This window comes from Macrosteles quadrilineatus, unplaced genomic scaffold (genome assembly GCF_028750875.1).
Source record: "Macrosteles quadrilineatus isolate MER2022 unplaced genomic scaffold, UCM_ALF_1.0 Scaffold_6__1_contigs__length_79288215, whole genome shotgun sequence".
In the NCBI taxonomy this organism is placed as follows: Eukaryota; Metazoa; Arthropoda; class Insecta; order Hemiptera; family Cicadellidae; genus Macrosteles; species Macrosteles quadrilineatus.
In genome coordinates, this window is record NW_026542599.1 from 78,895,521 (window position 1) to 78,920,394 (window position 24,874).

At 38.8% G+C, this 24,874-nt stretch overlaps 1 protein-coding gene across 1 annotated transcript; it reads right to left on the reverse strand.

The window, feature by feature from the left end:
* Positions 1 to 569: 569 nt before the first annotated feature.
* LOC128997158 (DNA methyltransferase 1-associated protein 1-like) lies at positions 570 to 20,110 on the reverse strand. Its single transcript, XM_054422745.1, has 9 exons — positions 19,855 to 20,110; positions 7,247 to 7,468; positions 6,452 to 6,615; positions 5,810 to 6,028; positions 4,532 to 4,633; positions 3,755 to 3,943; positions 2,448 to 2,589; positions 1,594 to 1,748; positions 570 to 774 (listed from the first exon to the last, which is right to left on the reverse strand). The coding sequence occupies exons 2-9, from the start codon at positions 7,458 to 7,460 to the stop codon at positions 631 to 633; spliced, it is 1,329 nt and encodes a 442-aa protein (XP_054278720.1). The 5' UTR covers positions 7,461 to 7,468; positions 19,855 to 20,110; the 3' UTR covers positions 570 to 630.
* Positions 20,111 to 24,874: the final 4,764 nt, after the last annotated feature.

The following is a 24,874-nucleotide window of genomic DNA, read 5'->3' on the forward strand; positions in this document are numbered from 1 at the left end:
CGTTATAGGCCTATCCAACTAAAATTCTTTGTTGTTACTCTTTTTAGTTTATTCTTCTGTTATTAATATTTGTTATTACTATTGTTATCACTATTTGTTATTACTTGCTATTACTACTATTATCACTTTGTTATTACCATTGTTATTACTTTTCTAGTTAGTACTATTGCAAATGCCATCTCATATTGTATACACATATTTTGTAAAAAGGTGCAATCCGTTGGGAAATAAATAAATAAATAAAAGTATTATTTAATTATATGTCGTGTGTGTAAGCCAAAAACGAAACTAAAAGCAAATTTTTTAATGTACATTCCTGGACTGTATGCTCTAAAACAGCAGTTCGCCGAAACATATAGCATTGACTAAAGTTACAATTTGGAACTGACGACAGGTAATATAAAACCATTATTAGTCAGAACCAATTTAATAGGCCAACACTACTCAATGAAAGGCCATCCTCAACATGTTAGTGGCCTAGAAAAGTGAAGAGAAATTCCTAGAAACTTAACCCAGTAAACATAGGATCGCAAAACAATTCACAACAATTTTGTACATGCTTGGTTTATTTTTTTTTATTCAACTTAAACTTTACTCTTATACTAAACAAAAATATCCAATTCAAAAACTCTATTCTAGAGAAGATAGGCGAAAGCTTGATGAAATATTGGGAGACCCGACGACATCGATGGTCTCCGAGCTCAACGCTTTGCGGGAACTTTCCAACGGATTGTTCTGCGACTCCCCAAATAGAGACGGAGGAATCACTAGGGTCTAAAACATAAGACTTATTTGTATCCAGTAGACTTACTTACCATGTATTGCAAGAGCCAACGTTTTTATTGCAGAGGAACTGACATAGTACATTCAAATCTACATAAAAAATTTACAAAATGGATAAAACAATTAAATGCAAACCTACACAGGACAGGGAAGATCGAGATAATTAGAAATATAAACATTCGAATGAGGGATAAGATAAAACTTAAAGAACATATTTTTAAAACAGAATTGATTAGGTAGTACCGGTAGCTGTTTTTTTCTACTCTAAGCATAAGTAGTAGTTATATTTTAATGTATTAACTTAAAGATAGGATAAGAGGGGTACTAACGACTGTCAACGACACAATTTTTCTAACCGCCTGTTTAAATAATACACATTGACAACTTTATAGGGATTACAATTAGAAATATTTAAATTAATTAATTATTATAGGCTATTAATTTATTTAATCCAATCTTAATGCTTTTTTGGGGAGCGATCTGGTCTAGTGGCTAGAGCGCGGGCCGGGTTCAAACCCTGCCAAATCACCATTGGATTTTATCTAAGTGATAATGCCGTAACCCCTAAGTCTAGCCTGGAGTATTGTGAAAAACAATTCCGGGCTCGCGCCAAGCGCCCTAGGACAAAGAAAGCTTTTTCGTAAAAATTGAAATATTTAAAGTGTTCAAAACAATTCCTTAGTAAGCACCAAGGTATATGTGAAGTTTACACCTTAAGACCATATAATTAAAGGAATTTTGTCTAACTCACTTTTTTAATTTTTTAACTTTCTACAAAATCTTTGGATAGGAGCAATTTTTAAAACTCACCTTGCCAGGGTTGAACGCCTCGTAGCGATGTCGTAGAGTTTGCAGCTCAAACTCGCAAGTTGCAAGAGCCGATTTGAGCTCGTACAACAACACCAAGTCACTCCTCAACTCATTGAAGTGGTGGCAAATGTTTTCAGTTGGCATTGGATTCAGTTCTGAAAAAGATAATGTTAAAAATAAATAACTAAAACGTTACTACAAGGTGTGGTCAAAATAAAAACCAGTCTACTTGTTTTTACATTGAACACACAAATTTACATTTACAAACATTTATATTTTGTATATTAAACGTAAAGATTTTCATTTACAAAATTTTATTAAAATAAATAGGCATATCAGCAAACTGACACATACTTTCTCCCATTAGCATGCCAAAAACGCTTGGGTAAGCAGTCGGAGTAACTATAATATTTTACGGGTAGGCCTAAAATAAAAAAAAAAATCTATAACTTTTGAAACACAATTTTTACAGCATTGGAGGATGCAGTACCATTTTGTTTGGAGTTAAAATTGTGGAAATACGATTTTAAAATTATTTTATGGAAAAAAAAAAAAAAAAATATACCATTGTAGCTATTGGCCCCGACAGGTGTGGTGTGCAGCTCTGTACATACACAAAAACACACACAGACATAACTTCAAAAACAATTTGTTTGTTTTTGTTCAGGGGTCCTAAAACAGATGTATCCACCCATAACTACAACTTGAAAATTTTGCTGAAAACTTTTTCCATTCAACTATGCAGGTCTATGGAGGAGAACGCAGTAGTCAGGAAACCTTGAAACAACTAACAAGTATTCCTTTTCAAATGAATGTGATACATTTTAAAGCTTAAACATGATCATTAAACCTACCGATATTGAGGTCTTGCAACATTTGTTCAATAGCCTTCATCTTCTTCTGTCCCACGTTTGCTGGTAGCTTCATCTTCTGTGAGCGAACAAACACCCCACTGGTCTTCATATCAGGGAACTTGATACCTGCAGTCTCCACAATCTGTAAAACAAAGGCAAATCACTCAGAAATGCATGTTTTGAGTTAGGCATACTAAATGCCTCTAATACACTACCCAGGGGGATTAAAACATTTAGACACGTTTTGATTAAGAAACCATCAGGTCACTTGAAAACAGCAGGAGAGGGAGAGTAAAAAAACTAGCTGAAACAAAAACAGTTGTTGGAAGATTGCGAGGGAAGAGGGAATTCCTAGGAAAATCGAGTAGATAGGATTGAGGAAAAGAGACAGAAAGGAATTCATAGAAGAAAGTGGAAGATAAGGTGAAGGGAGGTGAAGGGATTGGCAGATTTGGTTGACGCCTCTACTTTGGAATGTCTGAAATGGAATAGGATAGCTATAAGGATAAATCAACAAATCATTAGGACTAGATAAGTCACAAAATTTAAGAAGAGTCAAAGTATTTCCCATCTTAGGGTGGGATTAAATAAATCAGGATTTTCTCAGAACGGGATTTGTTACAACTGTCAGCGATTTCTCCACAATCCTAAGTGAAGATGGTGGGTCCACGATCGCTTAAAAATGTTAAAGATTTAACCGCTATTGCAGGAAAGGATGGCGATATCTCTGCGTTCATTGGAGAAGTTGGAGGGTTTGGATTGGATTTCCTCGCTATAAGGAGTGATAACGATTTCTCCGTAATCATGGGAATGATTATGATTTCACCACTATTGCACGATGATAGTGCAATGATGATGTTATCTCAGTGAAATTGGGATTATTCAGGTGATGATACTTAATAGCCTGATATTTGAAGTTAATGACTTACTTTGTTTAAGATAATATTGCTGATTGTAATTAGCTACCTAACTACTGTGTTGAGAAGTGGAAAGAATTGCTTATAACAAGTTTCTTAACTTAAAATACAACTTTTATTTTAATAGTTTGTCACTTACTTACAAAATATGTGTAATTTTTCTTATTAATTTGTTTTTGTTACCTATCTATTTTTACTCTTTTATAACACATCACAATAAAGACCGCAGTTTCATTTTTACTACCATTTTACCATTTGTAAGAATTTTTTTCCATGTTTTCCTGTTTTATTAGGGAGGAAATATAATCCCCACCCCATCCAACTCAAACTATAAGTACAATTCCGCCGAACCCTAATTATTAGTTAGTTATTAGTTCTGTAAACACTTACAGTAGTATCCACACGTGGTCGAGCTTGCTGCAGCTTCTTCCGCGGAATCTTCCTCTCCATCTTCCGCTGATCCCCTTGGTTATCAGCCGCAGTTATCAGCTTCTGCAGATCCTGCGCTTTCTTGTCCCTCTCCTTCTTCCTCGCCTCGATCTTCCTCAGCTCGTTCAGGAGATTCTGTTCTTCCTCCACCTGGAAACAGATTTGTCGTGTCACTAAACTGCTTTTAAGACTAATTGGTGCAGACATGTATTTGTAAAGTGTTTTGGAAAATAAAATAAGCAAATTATAATTTGGCTAAGTGTAACTAGTAGCCTACACTTATGTCGATATTAGTATGGTTGTTGCCTGAAGACCATCAATCAAAAATATGAGGCTGTAAAAGCGAATAAATTAAGATTAGTTGCCTACACTTAAAAAAATTAAACTTCTATAACCTTATTTATATTTGATCTTTTTTCATTTAAAGCTAAGAGAAAAGCACACTGACGGACAATTAATAGACTGGTTTGATAGAATAAGTCAAGTTTGCCTAATGTCAACTTAGTAGATCGTACTAAATATTTACCAAGGCGGTGTAAATAGGTTTTAGTTTTAGTGATAGCTTTATAACTAAAATCAGGAAACATTCTTCAATTACGGTCATATCCAAGTCCAATGACAAATAAAATTGGTTTATTAAATGTTTTAACAGTGGTTTAACATTCTCAAGATCGAAACATCATATCACTAGGTGTGCACATTGAACCAATCGGCTAATCAGCTGTTAAACATATTCACCTGTTCTGGTGTTCTCTCGTATAGCCGCTTCAACTGCTCCTTCCGTCTCCGCTCATGATCTGCGTCAAAAACGTAAAGTTTTCCTTCCGTCACACCTTTAATCTAAACAAGACGTCTATGTCTAAGCAAAGCACATGTGTAGAGAAACAATAAACGTAATATCATTAGAAATTAACATTAGCATTAGCGATTGGAATTACAAAAACGTATAGGCTACTAATGATTTTAAAGATTATTAATAAAATAATCACTGTAATAGGCCATAATGTAAAGCATATAGTTGGTTATTTCAAAAACCATTAATACATGGAGAGGTATTCAACATATGAGGTACGTTCGGAAAGTAAGTTCCGTTTCCCCTACTCTCCGGGGTAGCGCTGCGATCACAGTTTAGCGCATGCACAGTAGTTACTCTGTAAACCAGAAGGAAATGACGCCATTTTGAACTCGATATTGTTGACGTACACTTTGTAGCGCTTGTTTGTAATGGCTGCGGTAATTAAGAATCCCGCCGATTGTGAAATTCGATCGGTGATTCGTTTTCTTAATGCAAACATGTTAAGCAATTGACATTCACCGACAAATCTGTGAGGTTTGTGGGGACAATGTAATGAGTGATTCAGTGGTGAGAAGATGGTTCGTCAGTTCAAAGAAGGGCGAGATACAGTGCATATGCATAATGAGGAATGAAGTGGACAATGTTTATTGCATGACATAGGAAACTGCACAATACAGAACAAGCGCCGAGGAGTGTTCACAAAAGGAGATGGTTTTCATTCATGACAATGCTCGACCACACACTGCAAATATGACAAAGTCACTTCTTCAGGGCTTTGGCTGGGACGTTTTTGACCATCCTCCATATAGCCCTGACCTCGCTCCAGGCGATTTTAATTTGTTTCGCAATCTGAAGTCTTTTATTGGCGGTCAGTGGTTAATCTGCGATGAAGAGCTGAAAGAATGTGTTACCTCATGGTTAACTACACAGGCGGCAACATTCTACGAGGAGGGTATACTCAAACTTGTACCACGCACGCTATGACAAATGCCTCGAAAATTGCAGGAGGTATGTCAAAAAATAGTTTTCAAAACGGAACTTTCATTCCGAACTTACCTTGTATTAGCCCAAATAGAAAAGTTGTAGTAAATCCAGCACCTAAAAATAATAAAGTTCACTTCTATAAAACTACAATCCAACATAGTTTTCTTCAATACTTGAATTTAAAAATGTTAAAAGCAGTAAAACACACAGTGCTACAATTCATTATGGTACTTTACCTTGGTGAGCAAAGTGCACACGTTGTAGTAGCGTTCCTTCAAATCCTCAATGTTGCGGTCAGGAAACCGCGCTGAGTCCCAGCGGTCTCGCATCACGCCGAACCTGAGGTCAAAGCGTCGCGCCAGGTCAAACAGATGGTCGGTCTCCGCACGACTCCATGACTCCGACTGCAAGTGTTGCTGGTATTGAGCGTCCGAGTACGAAGGTATTGGAGCTTGCTGTTACAACAAATATATTAGTAAGATTTCTAAGTAATGTAACGGTGTTTTTAATGTAGACTAGCAGTAATAAATTCACTATTGTCGGGACCACATAAGTTTGCAGTTGAGGGAGGAGCCTATTTACCATATGGTTTTCAATGAACCAATGAGAACGGTGTGGTGTTGCCAAATCTAACAATACCAGCTGATTTGAAAATATAGCTTTGTATATTTTTATTAGTGTTGTCAATGGGTGATGTGGCAACGTCGCACTAGCCTCGTCTTGTGATTGGCTGCCACCAACTGCAAACATACGTGGTCCCGACAATAAATACTATACTGTTATTTCGGTTTTTGGAGGAAAAAGCAATTGACTTAGGAAAACGAAAACCAAATTTTAAATAACTTTCATTATTAAATCATATGTTTAAGTTATTTTACCTTATTAAACTTTGCAAATGGATACTCTTTTCCTTCATCAGCGACTCTTCGCCAGTGGTAAAACACAGCTCCATCTTTTCGGGCCGGATTAGTGAACGGCATCCACTTCCAAGGTCGAACTTTTCTCATACCCAGCTTAGCTTTTAGCTGTTTGTAGCCTTGGCCTTACAAAAAAACATTCATAAAATAACATCTGGACAAGCGTGATATAGCCTAATAATAAGGCTAATCTAATTTAAAGCATAAAAAAGGTATGAGCTAAAAGGTACAGATAGGGTACAGTAATTTATTCATAGCTTAATAAATCTTCAAACCTTTTACATACCGGTAGCCTATTTAAAATGACAAAGACAAGTTAAGTTCAGAAGTCCTTGTACAACAAACTGTAGGCCTACACATTAGGGTTAGGTGTGTTGCTACCCTACTGGTTAGCGTCTCGGACTTCGGTGCAGGAGGGACAGGTTCAATTCCCAGCATATCCACAAAACTTTAATATGGGTTTGTACCGCTTTCCCTTTAAAGTGTTTGAACTCCCGTTAACTTCTAGCAAAAAACCCACTAGCCTAGTAGATGGATATAAAATCGTGACCACGTAGAAGCACATTTGATTTAACTAAATCTCCATACCCATTATTTGGATTTGTTGGGGACAAGCCTATAATGAAATAAGTTTTATATATCATAGGCTAAATTTAACTCCTTAAAAATTAGTCTTTTGAGAATAACAGAAAATTATGGCATAGCCTACATAGAATAGCTGTTGGATGTGAAACTCAATTAAAACTTCCGACTGACCTGTATCAGTGGGGAAAAGAGGTGGTGCATCTTTGTTGTCGTTATACAAAAGAGCAAACACTTCTCGATGCATTCCCTCTGGTCTCTTCGGCATTTTTTGCTGCAAAAGCAGCTTCTTCTTCTGTTTCTCTGCATTTCCGAGGATAGCTTCTTTGGTAACTGTTTCTGCTTGACTTGGAACCTCAAGTTCGAGGATTTCACGAACATCAGCCATGTTCTACGCTAGAAACAATTGACCATTTTAAGGTCTAGGTGATGTCAAAATTGACGATCAAGTAGGAACTTAAAATTAAGCATCCAATACTTGGCAAGATATAGCAAAAACACTCTATTAAGATGGAATATTAGAGACAAAACTATACAGGAGGTCACTAGATTATATCTAGACACTGGTAAGATCACTGACCTACACATGTGACGGTAGGCATACTTCTTTAAAGTCTTTATGTCCATTTTGATAATCGTCAATCGTTTTTTCAAACCTTAAAGATTTATTAAACAAAACTGATAACAATCCCTAAAATCACAGACTGAATGTTTGACCAGTTCTAAGGACCGATTTACTTAACTTATGACTGCACAGATAATAATTACAACAGTTAAAATTATTATCTGTAATATTATTGATACTATATTGAAATCATTTGCCAATTAATAGAAGACAAATAAACGAACCAACAGGGTAGACTTCCGTATCTGTTGGCACAAACAACCGAATGAAAGTATCGATTATTCGATTGTTTCATTCGATATATCGATCGATATTTTCATTCGGTTGTTTGTGCCAACAGATAGGCCTACGGAAGTCTACCCAACCAACAATAATCACAGCTAAGAAACCAACAATAAGAAGTAGGCCTAATTTTTGTTTTAGCTTATTAAGTTCTAGTCAAATATCACATGTAGGCCTACTTAGTAGAAATTAAGGTAATTATTCCGTATAGGTGCCTCCAAACGAATTTTTAATTTTGATATCTTACTTTATAGTTTTTTACCTCCTGAATCCAAATATACCATTATTTTTCACAGCTGATGAAAATTTTTCTCAAGATATCGCCGCCGTAATAATACAACATTAGGCCTACAATAAACAAGGTAGGATGGATGACATTTACAAGTGGAAAGAACTATGGGTTAAAAAGTAAACCAACAGCTGATTGTTTTCAATCATAGTCAAGCAAATGGAAGTGACAACCTTAATTAGCTAACTCTGATTCTGCAATATGAAAATCGCCTGATTAAGTTACACTTTTCACTTTCTAAGACCAATAAGTTAATAATGTATTATTGTTACCAGTATTTTATCCTTATTAATGTTTTATTGATTTATATTTCACCGTTTGGAAATCTATATAAATAAAATTAGAGTTTTGTCTGTACATTGCTTAGAATAATGAACTTTTTGGTTATTTTTACATTTCATAGGTCAGAGAAACCGAATCAAACCTTATCTCAATTTCTGTCTGTCTGTCTGTCTGTCTGTCTGTCTGTCTATCTGTCATTCTCTTGGTAACGCTAAAATACGCACTTTATTACAACTACTCCTCAATAACTATAGCACTGTCCCGCCTGAAACTTATTTTCCAAATACTATACATATATGAGATGGTTTTAGACGTATTTCATCGAATATGAGACAGTTAGATATTTAACAGTAAACCCTTGAAAATCAAGTTTTTGTCGATTTTTGACGTGGAATTTCTGGAAGCCCATGTTAACCTTATGAGAAATGAAATTATTGAATCTTAACAGCTGTTTCAATTAAACAAGTTGGTTCTGTTCTGTGATGTTCAATAGCATTAAAGTTACAAGGATTACCAACAGGGTGCAGCACTAGCACTATTATTTCTTTTACATTTATGACAACAGCTAATTTGCAACCTGGAGGCGAGTGAGCGTAGCGAACGAGCTAACCTGAAGGCAAGTGAGCGTAGCGAACGAGCTAACCTGAAGGAAAGTGAGCGCAGCGAACGAGCTCCAACATACAGGTGAGTGAGCGTAGCGAACGAACTTCAACCAGGACGTGATTGAGCCATGCAAACGAGATCAGATAGTAAAAATAAAAGTAAGCCTACCGTTATAGGATCGACCGGCAGACACAGAGGTAATTCAACCTTTTATTGATTGTCATACCGATCCGGAACAACAAAAAACAACATAAAATGAAGCTATGTATAATAGTTTGGCCAGCATATCTTAAAATATGCAAACCAACTGCTGTTCTTTATATAAGAAGGTTTCAACTGAATATTATAAGATCCCCGTGCGTAGAACGGGTACACAGCTAGTTACATAATAAAATGGTGCTATTCTAACATAAACTAAACTAACCAAACCTCTAGAATGTGTAAGCAAACTCCTTTTGATGCCAGAAAAGGCATGTCAGGGTGATAGGTCGTGATTTATGTGAATTGGTGACTGCATTAAGTTCTTTTGAAGGTAGGTTAGATTAGGTAAATTAACCCTTTGATGCACAGTAAAATTTTTTTATTTCAATTTTTACTGAATTGATGTTTTTTGGTAACCTTAACCGTGTCAGAGCTCAGGAAAAATAATTTAAAAAATTTAATTTTGTTTTTATAATTTTTATTAATAAAAAACGAGGTGGTATTCTATATATACCACTGTGTATCAGTGCGTAGTCTAATGTGCATATAAAATATTAAAAACCTTCCTTGAAACGTAAAACCTACCAATATGTTACAGATGAGAAACAATTATTTACCTGTTCATGTATTGTAATAAAAAGATTACTTATCTAATCTATGTGAAAAATAGTGAATTATCTCAAGATATTAGTAGGTACTGTACTCGTAAATACAATTGTATGACAATAATGAATACATTTGAAGGTCTGTTATAAAATAACAAGTTTCCAGAGAATCATTGTACAACATCGTATTCTCCAATTTTAAGATTCAAGATTCATCTTTTTCTTAGTTCAGTTGTGAAACTCATAAAAACCATTTTTTGTCTGTCTAGCATAAGCACACTTTGCGCTCGTTACATTCCCAGTATGAGCAAATCTTTTTCTCTTTTGTGCTGCATAAGTTGCATCTCGTCCATGTTGATATTATGGGCATGTGAACGTTCTCCTTGAGCCTCTTTTCTACTGGCATTTTAAATTTATGTTTGATCAAATTTAATTTAGCCTTTCCTTTGCCTTTCGTCGATTTTGAGTGTAAGCCATTCGTGACGGAGATGCGGAATTGCTTCACCTGGGTTATGATTCCAAACGCAATAGGCGATTTATAATGATAAAAATAAATTATGTATTTTCATCAATGAAGAAGAGTATATTTGCCGAAGAGAGACTAAGTTACTGTCATCTGGTCAATTATCTGATAAACCTATTTCATCTTAGCAACCGTCATTTAGAATTTCTGTTAGTAAGATGTCTTCAGTCATGTCTTTTGGATATCGGAGAATAATAAATAAATATTTAAAATATAGTAAGTAAAATTTATATGATTCATTTACCTGAAAAAATAACGAAAATTATCACAAAATATACTTGAAATTATATTTTAGCTTAGTAAGGCAACAACAAAATATGTCTAGTGTTAGTAGCATAGTGGTATTGTAGGTATACCACCTATATTTGGCAAAATAAACTTTCAGTTTGAACAAAAACAGTGTTTTTGACGCAATATAACAATTACATAGTGTCTAATTCAACATAAAAACATATATCTTACTTTGTTATATGTAATAGAAGGGTATACAAGACAGTCAAAACCTCTGCATAACAGCCTGTAGCCTGTAGCATGCAACGACGCTTTGAAACTTCAACTTTAATACTAAATTAATCTAGAAGCTACTAGTTCCTCCAAAATACGCTAGGTTACAGCACTGACTAGGCCCCTGGTATGGTATTTCCACAATACCAGTATGCATCAATGCAGTAAAAATTATTTTACAAGTGGTATCCTGATAATACCACTGTGAATCAAAGGGTTAAACTTCAAAGGACTTAATGCAGTCACCAATTCACATAAAGCATGACCTACCACCCTGACATCCTACTAATATTGTGACGAATTTTCGGAACGGAGCGGATTTGCAGCTTGCACACTTGTCCTTGATAGCTAAGTCGTAGCTGGGTTTTTTATTCCAGGGGTCGATGTTAAAAGGAGTTGGAATTGGCTCAGAATATTGGCAATGAATCACCAGATTCCCAAATGGCCCTGACTCATCATAGCCAAAGGATAAACTTGGATTGCTGGGATTTCTATAGCACGTGGGACGGGTTGCTCGGATTGCTCTAGCACTCAGGAACGGATTGCTTGGATTGCTCTAGTAATAAGGACGGATTGCTCGGATTGCTCTAGCAATAAGGACGGATTGTTTGGATTGCTCTAGCAATAAGGACGGATTGCTCGGATTGCTCTAGCAATAAGGACGGATTGCTCGGATTGCTCTAGCAATAAGGACGGATTGCTCGGATTGCTCTAGCAATAAGGACGGATTGCTCGGATTGCTCTAGCAATAAGGACGGATTGCTCGGATTTCTCTAGCAATAAGGACGGATTGCTTGGATTTCTCTAGCAATAGGGACGGATTGCTCGGATTGCTCTAGCAATGGGGACGGATTTTAGGAGAGTGCACCTCCCATGAAGTGTCCTGGGCCACTGCCCGGGAGCGAAAGAGACTGAGGTCCCCAGCTGCCGCGGTTTTATGCGAAAATCTGGTCCACCTGGAGGGGGAAAGTCGCGCATGCGCAGGAGTGCGTTTTTGCTCAGTTGCAACCCAGCTGTCATGGAGAGCTGAACGGTTCCTAAGTTAACATAGAAACAAATAGGGATGTAAATTGAGGTTAGGTTCGGCGGATAGGATCAGGAACTGGCATAATGGTATTGGTATCGATGGTTTCGGGTGGCGGAAGGAGACGTGGAGCGGCGGAAAAGAGTCTTAAGGTAAGGAGATGGGCGGAGGTCATGGCGGAAGGATCGGTAGGGCGGCGGAAGGCGATGTAGGGCGGCGGAAAGGAGACGTGGGGTTGGGAGATGGGCGGAGATCGTGCCGGAAGGATCGGTATGGCAGCGGAAGGCGATGTGGGGCGGCGGACGTTGACTAGGGGCGGCGGAAAGGAGACGTGAGGTAGGGAGATGGGCGGAGATCGTGGCGGAAGGATCGGTAGGGCAGCGGAAGGCGATGTAGGGTGGTGGAGGTTGACTAGGGGCGGCGGAAAGGAGACGTGAGGTAGGGAGATGGGCGGTGATAGTGGCGGAAGGATCGGCAGGGCAGCGGAAGGCGACGTAGGGCGGCGGAAGTTGATTGGAGCGGCGGAAAGGAGACGTAAGGTAAGGAGATGGGCGGAGGTCATGGCGGAAGGATAGGTAGGGCAGCGGAAGGCGATGTAGGGCGGCGGAGGTTGACTAGGGGCGGCGGAAAGGAGACGTGAGGTAGGGAAAAGGGCGGGGGCCGTGGCGAAAGGATATATGGGGCGGCGGAAGGTGGTGTGGTGCGGCGGAAGTTGACTGGGAACGGCGGAAAGGAGTCGTAAGGTTTAAGGAGGAAGGAAAAAAGTATCTTGAAAAAATTGGCTCGTTACACTCACCACTTTCTTCACGAAAAGAAAACAAAACAATTTAAAACAAATAACGATTTTATTTTTTCAAACGAAACAATTTTCCTTTTCTTAACAAAACTAAAAACTCGTACAAAATTTCTATTCTAAAACAGAATAACAAACGAAAAAATCACAACCTTGTATCACAATGATAAAAAAAACATTTAACTTTAAAGAAAAACCTAAATCGAAATATCTATACAAATACCTTTTGGTTTTATGAAAACAAAACTTTTGACTTCTCTTAATTAAACAGACATTTTTTATATGAAACTTTACACTACATTTTTTTGTTGCTTTTTTCTCCTTTTTTCGTCAGTCTTGCACTGGAAGGGGGTTTTCGATATTAAAGGCTTCATATGATTCCGATCTTCTTCTTCCTTTGGACTGATACGCTGTTTCAGGGGTCAATGATTGAGCAGGAGCAGGAGGTGGTCGATAAGTTGCTCTACATCGAAGTACTGCCTCGAATTCCTCAGCTCGAGCGATTAGTTCAGAGATGGTCTTGACGTCATGACGGCGAATATACAGCTTATATTCAGGTTTTAAGTTCCCATAAATCTTTTCCAATTTGTCTTCCTCAGTATATCCTCCTCGACGACGAATTAGAGTGACGATTGCAACAACGTATTGGCGACAAGTCTCCCGTTCTCCTTGAGTCCTATCCTGTATTTCTCTATCTAAATATTTGTAATAGCCAGGAGGTAGGAACTGCAATTCAAATTCTCGTTGAAACTCAGTGAAATTTCTGCAGAATTCCTTGTTGTTTCGCCACCAGAGGAGGGCATTCCCTTTGAAGATTTCTGGCATCGCTTGTAGTATGCGATTTAGGGGTATATCGTAAGCTTCCACTAGTTCATTTAGTCGTTCCATAAATGAGACGGGGTCCGTGTATCCATCGAAACGAATGTTCCACTTTCTTACTTGATTGCAGAGACTAGCCGTATCCGTGGGAGGTTGGTTGTTTGAATTCAATTTCACCGGAAACGGAGGATGGTTTATTTTCAACTCTTGCGGTGCTCTTTCCTTGACAAATCTTTGAAGTTCGGGAAAGGCGTTGGATGTCGATGCCTTCTGAACAAACCTTTCTTTCTCAGCGAGGTCTGCGAGCCTCATTCTTAAGGTGTTGACCTCAGAATTTGGGGGTAAACCAACGATCATCATGATATTGTTGAGTAGGCTGGAGTCCAGATTTGAGTTTGAAGCCCCACCTTCAACCGTGTCCACTGGGGGGAAAAGTAACTGATTTTTCTCCGTCGTTGGAGTAACACCAGGAGTTCGAATGTGCTCGACGAGGCGACTTCTTAACTCTTGCATCTTCCCACTTGCGTCTAAATTTCGTGATTCCAGCTCAGCTTGAATTTGAGACTTTGACAATTGATATACCCAACTTACACGCTGGTCCTGTTGACTAGCCTGGCTAAGAGTGGCAGGAATCCCCTGAGTAGTTGAGGTTTCAACTTGGGTTACTTCATTGTTTTTTCCGGGGGAAAAGACTGCCGCTAAGATGTCAGCCGTGGATTCCTTTGTAGTGAGCGGAGGAAAATCATTGTTGTCCAATTTGTCTTTCGTCATTTCCAACGAGAGATTCGAATTGTTTTCCAAGGTATTTTCGATATTCTTTTTCTACGAATCGATGACTCACGGAGTCCCTGTTCGGGCGCCAAAATGTGTGATGAATTTTCGGAACGGAGCGGATTTGCAGCTTGCACACTTGTCCTTGATAGCTAAGTCGTAGCTGGGTTTTTGATTCCAGGGGTCGATGTTAAAAGGAGTTGGAATTGGCTCAGAATATTGGCAATGAATCACCAGATTCCCAAATGGCCCTGACTCATCATAGCCAAAGGATAAACTTGGATTGCTGGGATTTCTATAGCACGTGGGACGGGTTGCTCGGATTGCTCTAGCACTCAGGAACGGATTGCTTGGATTGCTCTAGTAATAAGGACGGATTGCTCGGATTGCTCTAGCAATAAGGACGGATTGTTTGGATTGCTCTAGCAATAAGGACGGATTGCTCGGATTGCTCTAGCAATAAGGACGGATTGCTCGGATTGCTCTAGCAATAAGGACGGATTGCTCGGATTGCTCTAGCAATAAGGACGGATTGCTCGGATTGCTCTAGCAATAAGGACGGATTGCTCGGATTTCTCTAGCAATAAGGACGGATTGCTTGGATTTCTCTAGCAATAGGGACGGATTGCTCGGATTGCTCTAGCAATGGGGACGGATTTTAGGAGAGTGCACCTCCCATGAAGTGTCCTGGGCCACTGCCCGGGAGCGAAAGAGACTGAGGTCCCCAGCTGCCGCGGTTTTATGCGAAAATCTGGTCCACCTGGAGGGGGAAAGTCGCGCATGCGCAGGAGTGCGTTTTTGCTCAGTTGCAACCCAGCTGTCATGGAGAGCTGAACGGTTCCTAAGTTAACATAGAAACAAATAGGGATGTAAATTGAGGTTAGGTTCGGCGGATAGGATCAGGAACTGGCATAATGGTATTGGTATCGATGGTTTCGGGTGGCGGAAGGAGACGTGGAGCGGCGGAAAAGAGTCTTAAGGTAAGGAGATGGGCGGAGGTCATGGCGGAAGGATCGGTAGGGCGGCGGAAGGCGATGTAGGGCGGCGGAAAGGAGACGTGGGGTTGGGAGATGGGCGGAGATCGTGCCGGAAGGATCGGTATGGCAGCGGAAGGCGATGTGGGGCGGCGGACGTTGACTAGGGGCGGCGGAAAGGAGACGTGAGGTAGGGAGATGGGCGGAGATCGTGGCGGAAGGATCGGTAGGGCAGCGGAAGGCGATGTAGGGTGGTGGAGGTTGACTAGGGGCGGCGGAAAGGAGACGTGAGGTAGGGAGATGGGCGGTGATAGTGGCGGAAGGATCGGCAGGGCAGCGGAAGGCGACGTAGGGCGGCGGAAGTTGATTGGAGCGGCGGAAAGGAGACGTAAGGTAAGGAGATGGGCGGAGGTCATGGCGGAAGGATAGGTAGGGCAGCGGAAGGCGATGTAGGGCGGCGGAGGTTGACTAGGGGCGGCGGAAAGGAGACGTGAGGTAGGGAAAAGGGCGGGGGCCGTGGCGAAAGGATATATGGGGCGGCGGAAGGTGGTGTGGTGCGGCGGAAGTTGACTGGGAACGGCGGAAAGGAGTCGTAAGGTTTAAGGAGGAAGGAAAAAAGTATCTTGAAAAAATTGGCTCGTTACAATATTATAAATGAGAAAGTTTGGATGTTTGTGACAAGTGAACGCGAAAAATACTGGTCGGATTGGGCTCATATGGCATGATGATAGCTCACATTTCCGATTAACATATAGGCATATTCTTATTTCAAAAATTCTTTTGGGCTCCGCCCCAGTGGCTCTGGAGTTTCCCATGTTAACCTTATGAGAAATGGAATTATTGAATATTAACACGTTAGCTGCCAAGGCTATTTTCGGGGGGGATTGTTGCATTGCCAACTAAATGCTCATGTAATATTTTAGTTATATGATGTTATTTATACTTATCTAGGTTAGTTATAATGTTATCTGTCCAAATACCTAAAAGAAAATGGCGGAAAAAGTGTCACCCCAATCCGGGTGACAGTGATTGTTTCAGTCAAACTTTGCTGGAAAAAACCGCTGTCACCCCGATCGGGGTGACACTGAAATTCGACCATTTGGGATGTATTTCATTTTGTTCGGTTGGCATTAGCGGCATTTCGGCGTGTGAAGACAACAACACCTGCTTATTACTCGACTGTGTTATGTTTACTTCTTCTTGTGTTGTACTTTTTAGCTATTTATAGCCTAGTTTTCGTGTTGGTTTTCATAGTGTGTTTCATAGTGGCTTTTGTCCAATATGAGTGACAATCTTGGTGATGAAGATATTGTAACGTCCCTCATATTTTATGTACTACAGTTAACTCATTATGAGAGATGCTACTCTTCAGCTTAAAGCCATCAATAGTGAGACAGTATGCACCCAAACATAGATTGGAAGCAAAATAAAACAGTTTACTCCAGAAAAGATTTTTATTACAACAATTCGTAATGTTTACAAAGAATTATAGAATTTTAGATATGACCATAAAATACATTACAATTTTGACTCTTTTACTTGGAAACTCCGAGTAATTTTTCTCTGTTCAAATAAAATAATCACTTACTAAAAACAAATTAAGTACCCTGTAAATTCTCCCCTCTCCTACACAAAATCTCATAAAACACACTCTAACAAACTATCTCTAAGTCTTTACGCCTCAAAATCTAACTAAAATTACATAAAATAGGCCCCAAATCAAAATAAACTGCACTGGAATGGTACTCATCACTTCCATCCCGCGACGTGGTATCCTGGACTGAAGACGTGTGATCTCCATGGAGCATCTAACTTGAAAATATGTGGAAGTCTGCGCAGATCCAAGAAAATCAGTGATCTGAAGACGAGACCTTCAAAGATGATAGGCCTTCCTCCCGATGCCGTAGATTACAATAGCCTGCCTAATGCCTCAGATCCAGGGGTAGACGTGAACCCTGTGAAAACTCGCCATTCTCAGTAATCACACTCACTGCTGTATACAATATATATACAGTACTCCTCCCAGTTCACGATAGGTACAAATATCTAACCATTCCAGTGCAAAGGTAATTAGTCTACTACATTTATCAAGGCCATTTAATAAAATCGTCTAATTTGTCATCTTTATTTTATGGGAATTTTTCTATTATAAAATACACTTATTACTCAGACTTTGTGACACATTTGTTCAAATTATTATTAAATTAAATAAACTTCGATTAAGTTACATACTTTTGAAAGGAAGCTATTACCCTAACATGATTCAGACTGTACAAATTAAGCTCAGAAATTAATAATATACCCATGATACATACTTCAAATTACTTAAAACTAAAGATTGAGTGCCTAGATGGAATTTAAAATTACAAAATTATACATTTTCTATCTTGCCACCACGTGGTATGATCCTGCAATCTACAACTTGTCTATTCAAACTACTCTGCAACTTAAAACATTCACTTAAAACAATTAACAATGCACTTCTCGATATATTAACGCTCTTTCCTGGAATAAATTTGTAATTTTTTAAATAAACTAAAATTTCCTTAAAATCTTACCTCGTTCTGAGGGTTATAACATGTAAGATGATCTGCTTCTCCAGATGCGACCAACATGACATACAGTACAATGACGAATGTGGGCATTTACCGTAGTCTGCCCTCACTCATTTAATTTCGGCGTACACCTACAGCGACTCTATCTGTCTGCAAACCATGAAACTAATTCCCCCCTCCGTCGCATGAATAGGTGACCATTGCCTTGTCTTTTGTCCTTGAACGTCAGCTCACCTACATAACATGTAAACCCGTCTGCGAATGTTAAATATTAAACCTATCTAGATCAAACTCTTCTAACAGATTTATTGTAACGAAAATCGTTACAATATCAAACGTTTTTTTGGGTTTACCAATGTCAAGTGAACTAGATTTTGGAGATCTGAGTGATGGTTTTTTGGGAGGTAGTGCTAAAGACAGTGATGAGTCAGACAGGGACGACGAAATGGACATCGACCCTGACTTTCAACCTACCCTCCTGTCAATGTCAGAGAGCGAGCACAGCAACAATGGTCATGTTTTTATTCATTATTATACATATATTTAGTTTTTTTAGCAATGTAATATTGTTTACAGTTTGACATAAAAGATTTAAAAAAATATGTTTGTTTTCTTTCTTATCTGTTTTTCATCAGTATAACCGAAATACCGTACTTACTTTTATGTTTTGGTTAAGGACATAATTTCAGTCATAAAATACAAAAAACCCGTATAAAATATAAACACCAACTGAATAAGATAAACGTTACCGGTACGTCATTTTATGGTACATATTTCAATAAAGAGTAGATAAAATTGTTGAAAAAAATAGCGTCACCCCGATCGGGGTGACAACATTTCAGTACTTTGTGACGTAAGTTTGGACATTTTATAAACATCAGAATGCAATGTAACATTGATATCTAGTTAGCTTGGAGTATGTATTTATAAGCCACAATGTTTGACTGCCGTTGAACATCAAAGACTGTCAAATAGCGGCAAAGAAAAAAACCCTTACAAATTACAACTGTCGCCCCGATCGGGGTGACAGTGCTCACATACGAGACAACTGGTGGCACCCCGATCGGGGTGACGTGGCAGCTAACGTGTTAACAGCTGTTTCAATTAAACAAGTTGGTTCTGTTCTATGATGTTCAATAGCATTAAAGTTACAAGGATTACCAACAGGGTGCAGCACTATTATTTCTTTTACATTTATGACAACAGCTAATTTGCAACCAAAAGGTGAGTGAGCGTAGCGAACAAACTTCAACCAGGACGTGATTGAGCCATGCAAACGAGATAATCTTGAAAATTAAGAAGTTAAACGGGGCAAAGCCCGCGGGTTACAGCTAGTGCCTAAATAAGAACTACATGTAATTAGTCCAGCAGTCCATCTATATCTCCATAATGTGACAAAATTCCTATTATAGAGAACATTAAGTTATTTGACTACAGAATCACTTGAAATGTTATCCATCCTATCTTGTTTATTGTAATGTTAAGTATGTTTTTACGGCGATATCTTGAGAAATATTCATTAGCGGTGAAAAATAATGGTATATTTGGATTCAGGAGGTAAAAAACTATAAAGTAAGATATCAAAATTAAAAATTCGTTTGGAGGCACCTGTACGGAATAAATACCAAAAGATGGTAAGTTTAAGTGGACCACTTACCTACCATCTTTTATATAGCCTATAACTTATTTAACGTCTTGTGAGTAACAGTATAAGCGTAAATATATGTTCTAAGTGTTATTAAACGGTTCTTTTATTTACTCTCCATAGAAATTAATGACTAGTGGTTAGGCTAGGCCTACTAGTAAGTTGAAGGGACTGGTTTTATTATTTAGAGTGAGGTCAAGCAAGAATACAAAATCAACCAAATTTATTGATGGCTAAGTAGGCTAACATAGGGCTAAGTAGGTACTATGCTTAACTACCTAACTTACCTTTGTTGTCTAATGCATCTACTCAAGATGAGCCTATTCCAAAATGGTTGTTTTCCTCAAATCAGAGTTTTAGGTTAGCCCTTGTTTATTTAGGAATCTCGCTTTTCTCACATCGTTCGACCCACCGCTCATTAGTACATTGATTTATAAGAAAAATTCTGTATTTCTTTACCTTTCACAATCTTTACTGCGAAATATTGCAGAGAAAACTATTAACATAAACTATAAACAAACACACGCACTGACACTGACATGAAGTTAGTTTTTTTTCAGTTTGTTTGAGTTTCGTTCACATACAACAGAAGCAGGTTAGATTAAACATCATGAAGCCTAAATTACCAAATCAAAGCACTTTAAAAAAAGAGGGGTTTGAAATTAAAACCTTGGATTTCTCAAGCTTAAAAATAATTTGCAATGTAAATTTAGACTAGGATAAAAGTAAGCGAAAAGTCAAGTAACTGACTTCTAAAAAATATGTGACATTAAAAACATAGAACATGCGCATGTATAGCCAGTGGCGGTTCCAAGGGAAGGGGGCTATAGGGCATAAAACCCCCCTTGAAATATCCTGAAAATATCAATTTAAACATACATTTCAAAATAAAAATGCAACGGCAGGTTTTTAGACACAGTTATAGAAGTTGATAATGGCCCCCCTTGAGAAGGTCCTAGAACGGCCACTGCTTCTCTAATATACAATGCATTGTCACATAGGCCCGTACAAGTGTCAGTATTATTAATGTGAACCAACTTGTTACAAATCAAGGGTGTTTCATATGGACAAATTTGCTGCTATACTGTAAAAAAATTGGATTTAAAATGAATACGGTGTCGTTTATAATTGGATGTAAACATAGGCCACGCGGGACGCGACATTTGATTACAAGGTGAATTTCCACATTAAAACTGTGAGCATTTGGCTTTAAGCAGGTTATGCTTTCATCTGCAGCTCTTGAAAAAGTCGTTATGTAAGCCAGCTGTTACTATTTAAATATATATAAACCCAACTGTCCTAACTAATTACTTGATCCCCGTGCGGATGACGGGCCTGGGACGGGCCAACAGCTATAGCATTTTGATTAAAATACTCACCTAAATGGCGTCCATATATCATTCATAATTAATTGCATGTGATTCGTATTTATTTCGAGTTGTTATCCAACTTCTGATCGAACTGTAAACTCCGCTGTGTCTTCTAGCAGTGGGGTGAATGAACAAAAAAATCATCCAGGAAGAGAGAAAATAATAATTTCAGTTTACTCAACAGTGCCGGATGTCAAACACATCAAAAGTTAAAACTGGCCTAAGAGTCATTGGAGCGTAGACATTTAACTCGTTAAACAAATTCATTAATTCCATTTAAATATGAGTACTCATAAGGTTAACATGGGAAACTCCAGAGCCACTGGGGCGGAGCCCAGAGGTCGGAGGGTAAAATCCTTTCTTAGTGAGCGTCTACTACCCAAAAGGAAGATGCCTGCCAAGTTTCAGGTTCCTAGGTCTTATGGTTTCTGAGATTTCGTGATGAGTGAGTGAGTCAGTGGTATTTGAGATTTATATATATAGATAACTAGCTGAACCCGCGGGCTTTGCCCCGTTTAACTTCATATGTGAGTTCGTTCGCATGGCTCAATCACGTCCTGGTTGAAGTTCGTTAGCTACGCTCACTCACCTTTAAGCACGGGTCACACTAGGCTGCTCGCCAGCCGCTAGTGATCAGCAGCTGGCACCAGCATCACCAAGCAGCGGCTTTTCCACGGGTCACACTAGGCTGCTTGTCAGCCGCTGGTGATCACGATATTAACGATGTGTGAGAAGGAAAAGAACAGCTTTGAGGTTTTGTAACAAATCACTGTAAGCTAGCTTATGTATGTTCTTACTTCGCTATTAAGAAACGTACCACAAGCACGTTTAGTTTTGGAATAAATTTATAAGAAATCAATAACCTGCTTCCCCGACCACCTAAGCTCAGTAATTTCTATGCTACAATACTACTTTAAAGTTTAAAGCTAAGTTCTTGTTGCCATTGTGTCCTTTTTTTGGTCCTCATCCAGCACTTAATATTGAGGATGTGTGTGAAAGAGATATAATTTTATTAAAAGATGCTTAGCCGCAAGAAGAGACGTTAGTGGATCAGGTCTTGGTTACAAATAATTTACAAATAAAAATACTTTTTAAAAATACCACGTTTTTAAACGCACTAAAAAAAGAATCAGAAACATACCAAAATGTTTTTCGAATGTCACCAGTGTCACCACATACATTCCAGGCATTACTAGAATTAAGTTAAGCCTCTAATTAAAAAATTGAGACAGTTGCTTTTGTCCTTTTGTGTTAAACCAAGCTGGATATTACCACATTACCATTGACTTTATATCTACACATATTACCTTTCGTCGCCGCTGGCACGCTTCTAGAGGTGGTCAGACTACGCTGCTCGCTGGTGTCAGCGAGTGCGAGTATGGTCACGTGACCTCTAGTCGCCGCTGCCTCGCTACCAAAAGTTGAACATGTCCAACTTTGCCAGCCGCTGACAAATACTCGCCGGCTAGCGACGCCAGCTGCGAATTTTGTGGTCACAGCTGACAGTCGCGGCTTCTTTCAATTCGCCGCTGATGCCAGCCTAGTGTGACCCGTGCTTTAGGTTGGAGCTCGTTCGCTGCGCTCACACGTCCTGGTTGAAGTTCATTCGCTACGCTCACTCACCTTTATGGTTGGAGCTCGTTCGCTGCGCTCACTTGCCTTCAGGTTAGCTCGCTTAACTCGCCTCCGGGTTGAAGTTCGTTCGCTGCGCTCACTCACCTTTTGGTTGCAAATTAGCTGTTGTCATAAATTAAAAAAAAATAATAGTGCTGCACTCTGTTGGTAATCCTAGTAACTTTAATGCTATTGAACATCACAGAACAGAACCAACTTGTTTAATTGAAACAGCTGTTATGATTCATTAATTCCATTTAAATATGAGTACTCATTAGGTTAACATGGGAAACTCCAGAGCCACTGGGGCGGAGCCCGAGAGTCCGATCAGAATAAAAACCACTCAGTTTTCCTATTTAATGCCTAAAGAATCAGTGTACCAAATTTCAGCCTCCTAGGTAAGTGGGAAGTGGGAGAATTAGTGATGAGTGAGTCAGTCAGTCAGTGAGGGCTTTGCCTTTTAGATTATGACTAGCTGTAACCCGCGGGCTTTGCCCCGTTTAACTTCTTAATTTTCAAGATGATCTCGTTCGCATGGCTCAATCACGTCCTGGTTGAAGTTCGTTCGCTACGCTCACTCACCTTTAGGTTGGAGCTCGTTCGCTACGCTCACTCACCTTTAGGTTGGAGCTCGTTCGCTGCGCTCACTTGCCTTCAGGTTAGTTCGTTCGCTACGCTCACTCACCTTTTTGGTTGCAAATTACCTGTTGTCATAAATGTAAAAGAAATAATAGTGCTGCACCCTGTTGGTAATCCTTGTAACTTTAATGCTATTGAACATCATAGAACAGAACCAACTTGTTTAATTGAAACAGCTGTTAAGATTCATTAATTCCATTTCTCATAAGGTTAACATGGGAAACTCCAGAGCCACTGGGGCGGAGCCTATTGGACGGATCACGAAATTGATGGTGTATAAACCTATTCCATGACATTCTACACGTATGTACCAAGTTTCGTGGCAATCGGTTCAGCGGTGTCCGAGTTTATCACCCCCAAACAAACAAACAAACAAATATATATACAAACATCCTCTTTTATAGATATAGATAACTTTGGTGATTAAAAAAAATATTTTTGGAAAATAAATAATTTTTCAGCAGCTGTTTGAAATTATCCAAGATGGCCGCTAGCCTTCAAGGCAAGGACTCAAGATTGTACATGATGTTAAGTTAACTTGCAGCAGGGCCTATCCAAAAGTCAATGACAGAATTCTCCGATTTCAAAGAATTTTGTATTCAATGTGTGAATGTGTATAGTGTAAACAAAAAATAAAGTTTTAGTTAACGAACTAACCCAATCTGACCTTTGAAGGAGAGTTGCTAAGCAATATCAGAAGCCATACGCTAATCAGCTGATTGTTGAATTATTTTCTTTCTCTCTCTACCTCCGTCTAGATAACATGTGACGACATGCTTTTATTGTTGTGCTGATTAATTGAGATATTCTCTGTTTTGATTTCATCCTACTAATATTATAAATGAGAAAGTTTAGATGTATGGATGTATGGATGGATGTATGGATGTATGTTTGTGACAAGTGAACGCGAAAAATACTGGTCAGATTGGGTTGAAATTTGGCATGATGATAGCTCACATTCCCGATTAACATATAGGCATATTCTTATTTCAAAAATCCTTTCGAGCTCCGCCCCAGTGGCTCTGGAGTTTCCCATGTTAACCTTATGAGAAATGGAATTATTTGAATCTTAACAGCTGTTTCAATTAAACAAGTTGGTTCTGTTCTGTGATGTTCAATAGCATTAAAGTTACAAGGATTACCAACAGGGTGCAGCACTATTATTTCTTTTACATTTATGACAACAGCTAATTTGCAACCAAAAGGTGAGTGAGCGTAGCGAACAAACTTCAACCTGGAGGCAAGTTAGCGTAGTGAACGAGCTAACCTGAAGGCAAGTGAGCGCAGCGAACGAGCTCCAACCCAAAGGTGAGTGAGCGTAGCGAACAAACTTCAACCAGGACGTGATTGAACCATGCGAACGAGATAATCTTGAAAATTAAGAAGTTAAACGGGGCAAAGCCTGCGGGTTACAGCTAGTTAGTACATAATAATTTAATTTAGTTGTTCGTATATAATTGTTTGATTTGTGATAGCTGGCACTGTTTTTATCCATACAAGTTAAAGGTTAGTAAATATTTGGGAAATTATTTAGGTTCAACTATTATTTGACTATTTAAATACTTTTGGATCTGCACCAAACTTCACTCGAACCATCCTTGAAAGATGCTTAATAATGCCTGAAAGTTTCATTACAATCTGTCGAGCGGTTTCGGAGTCCATAACGTATATACACACATACATA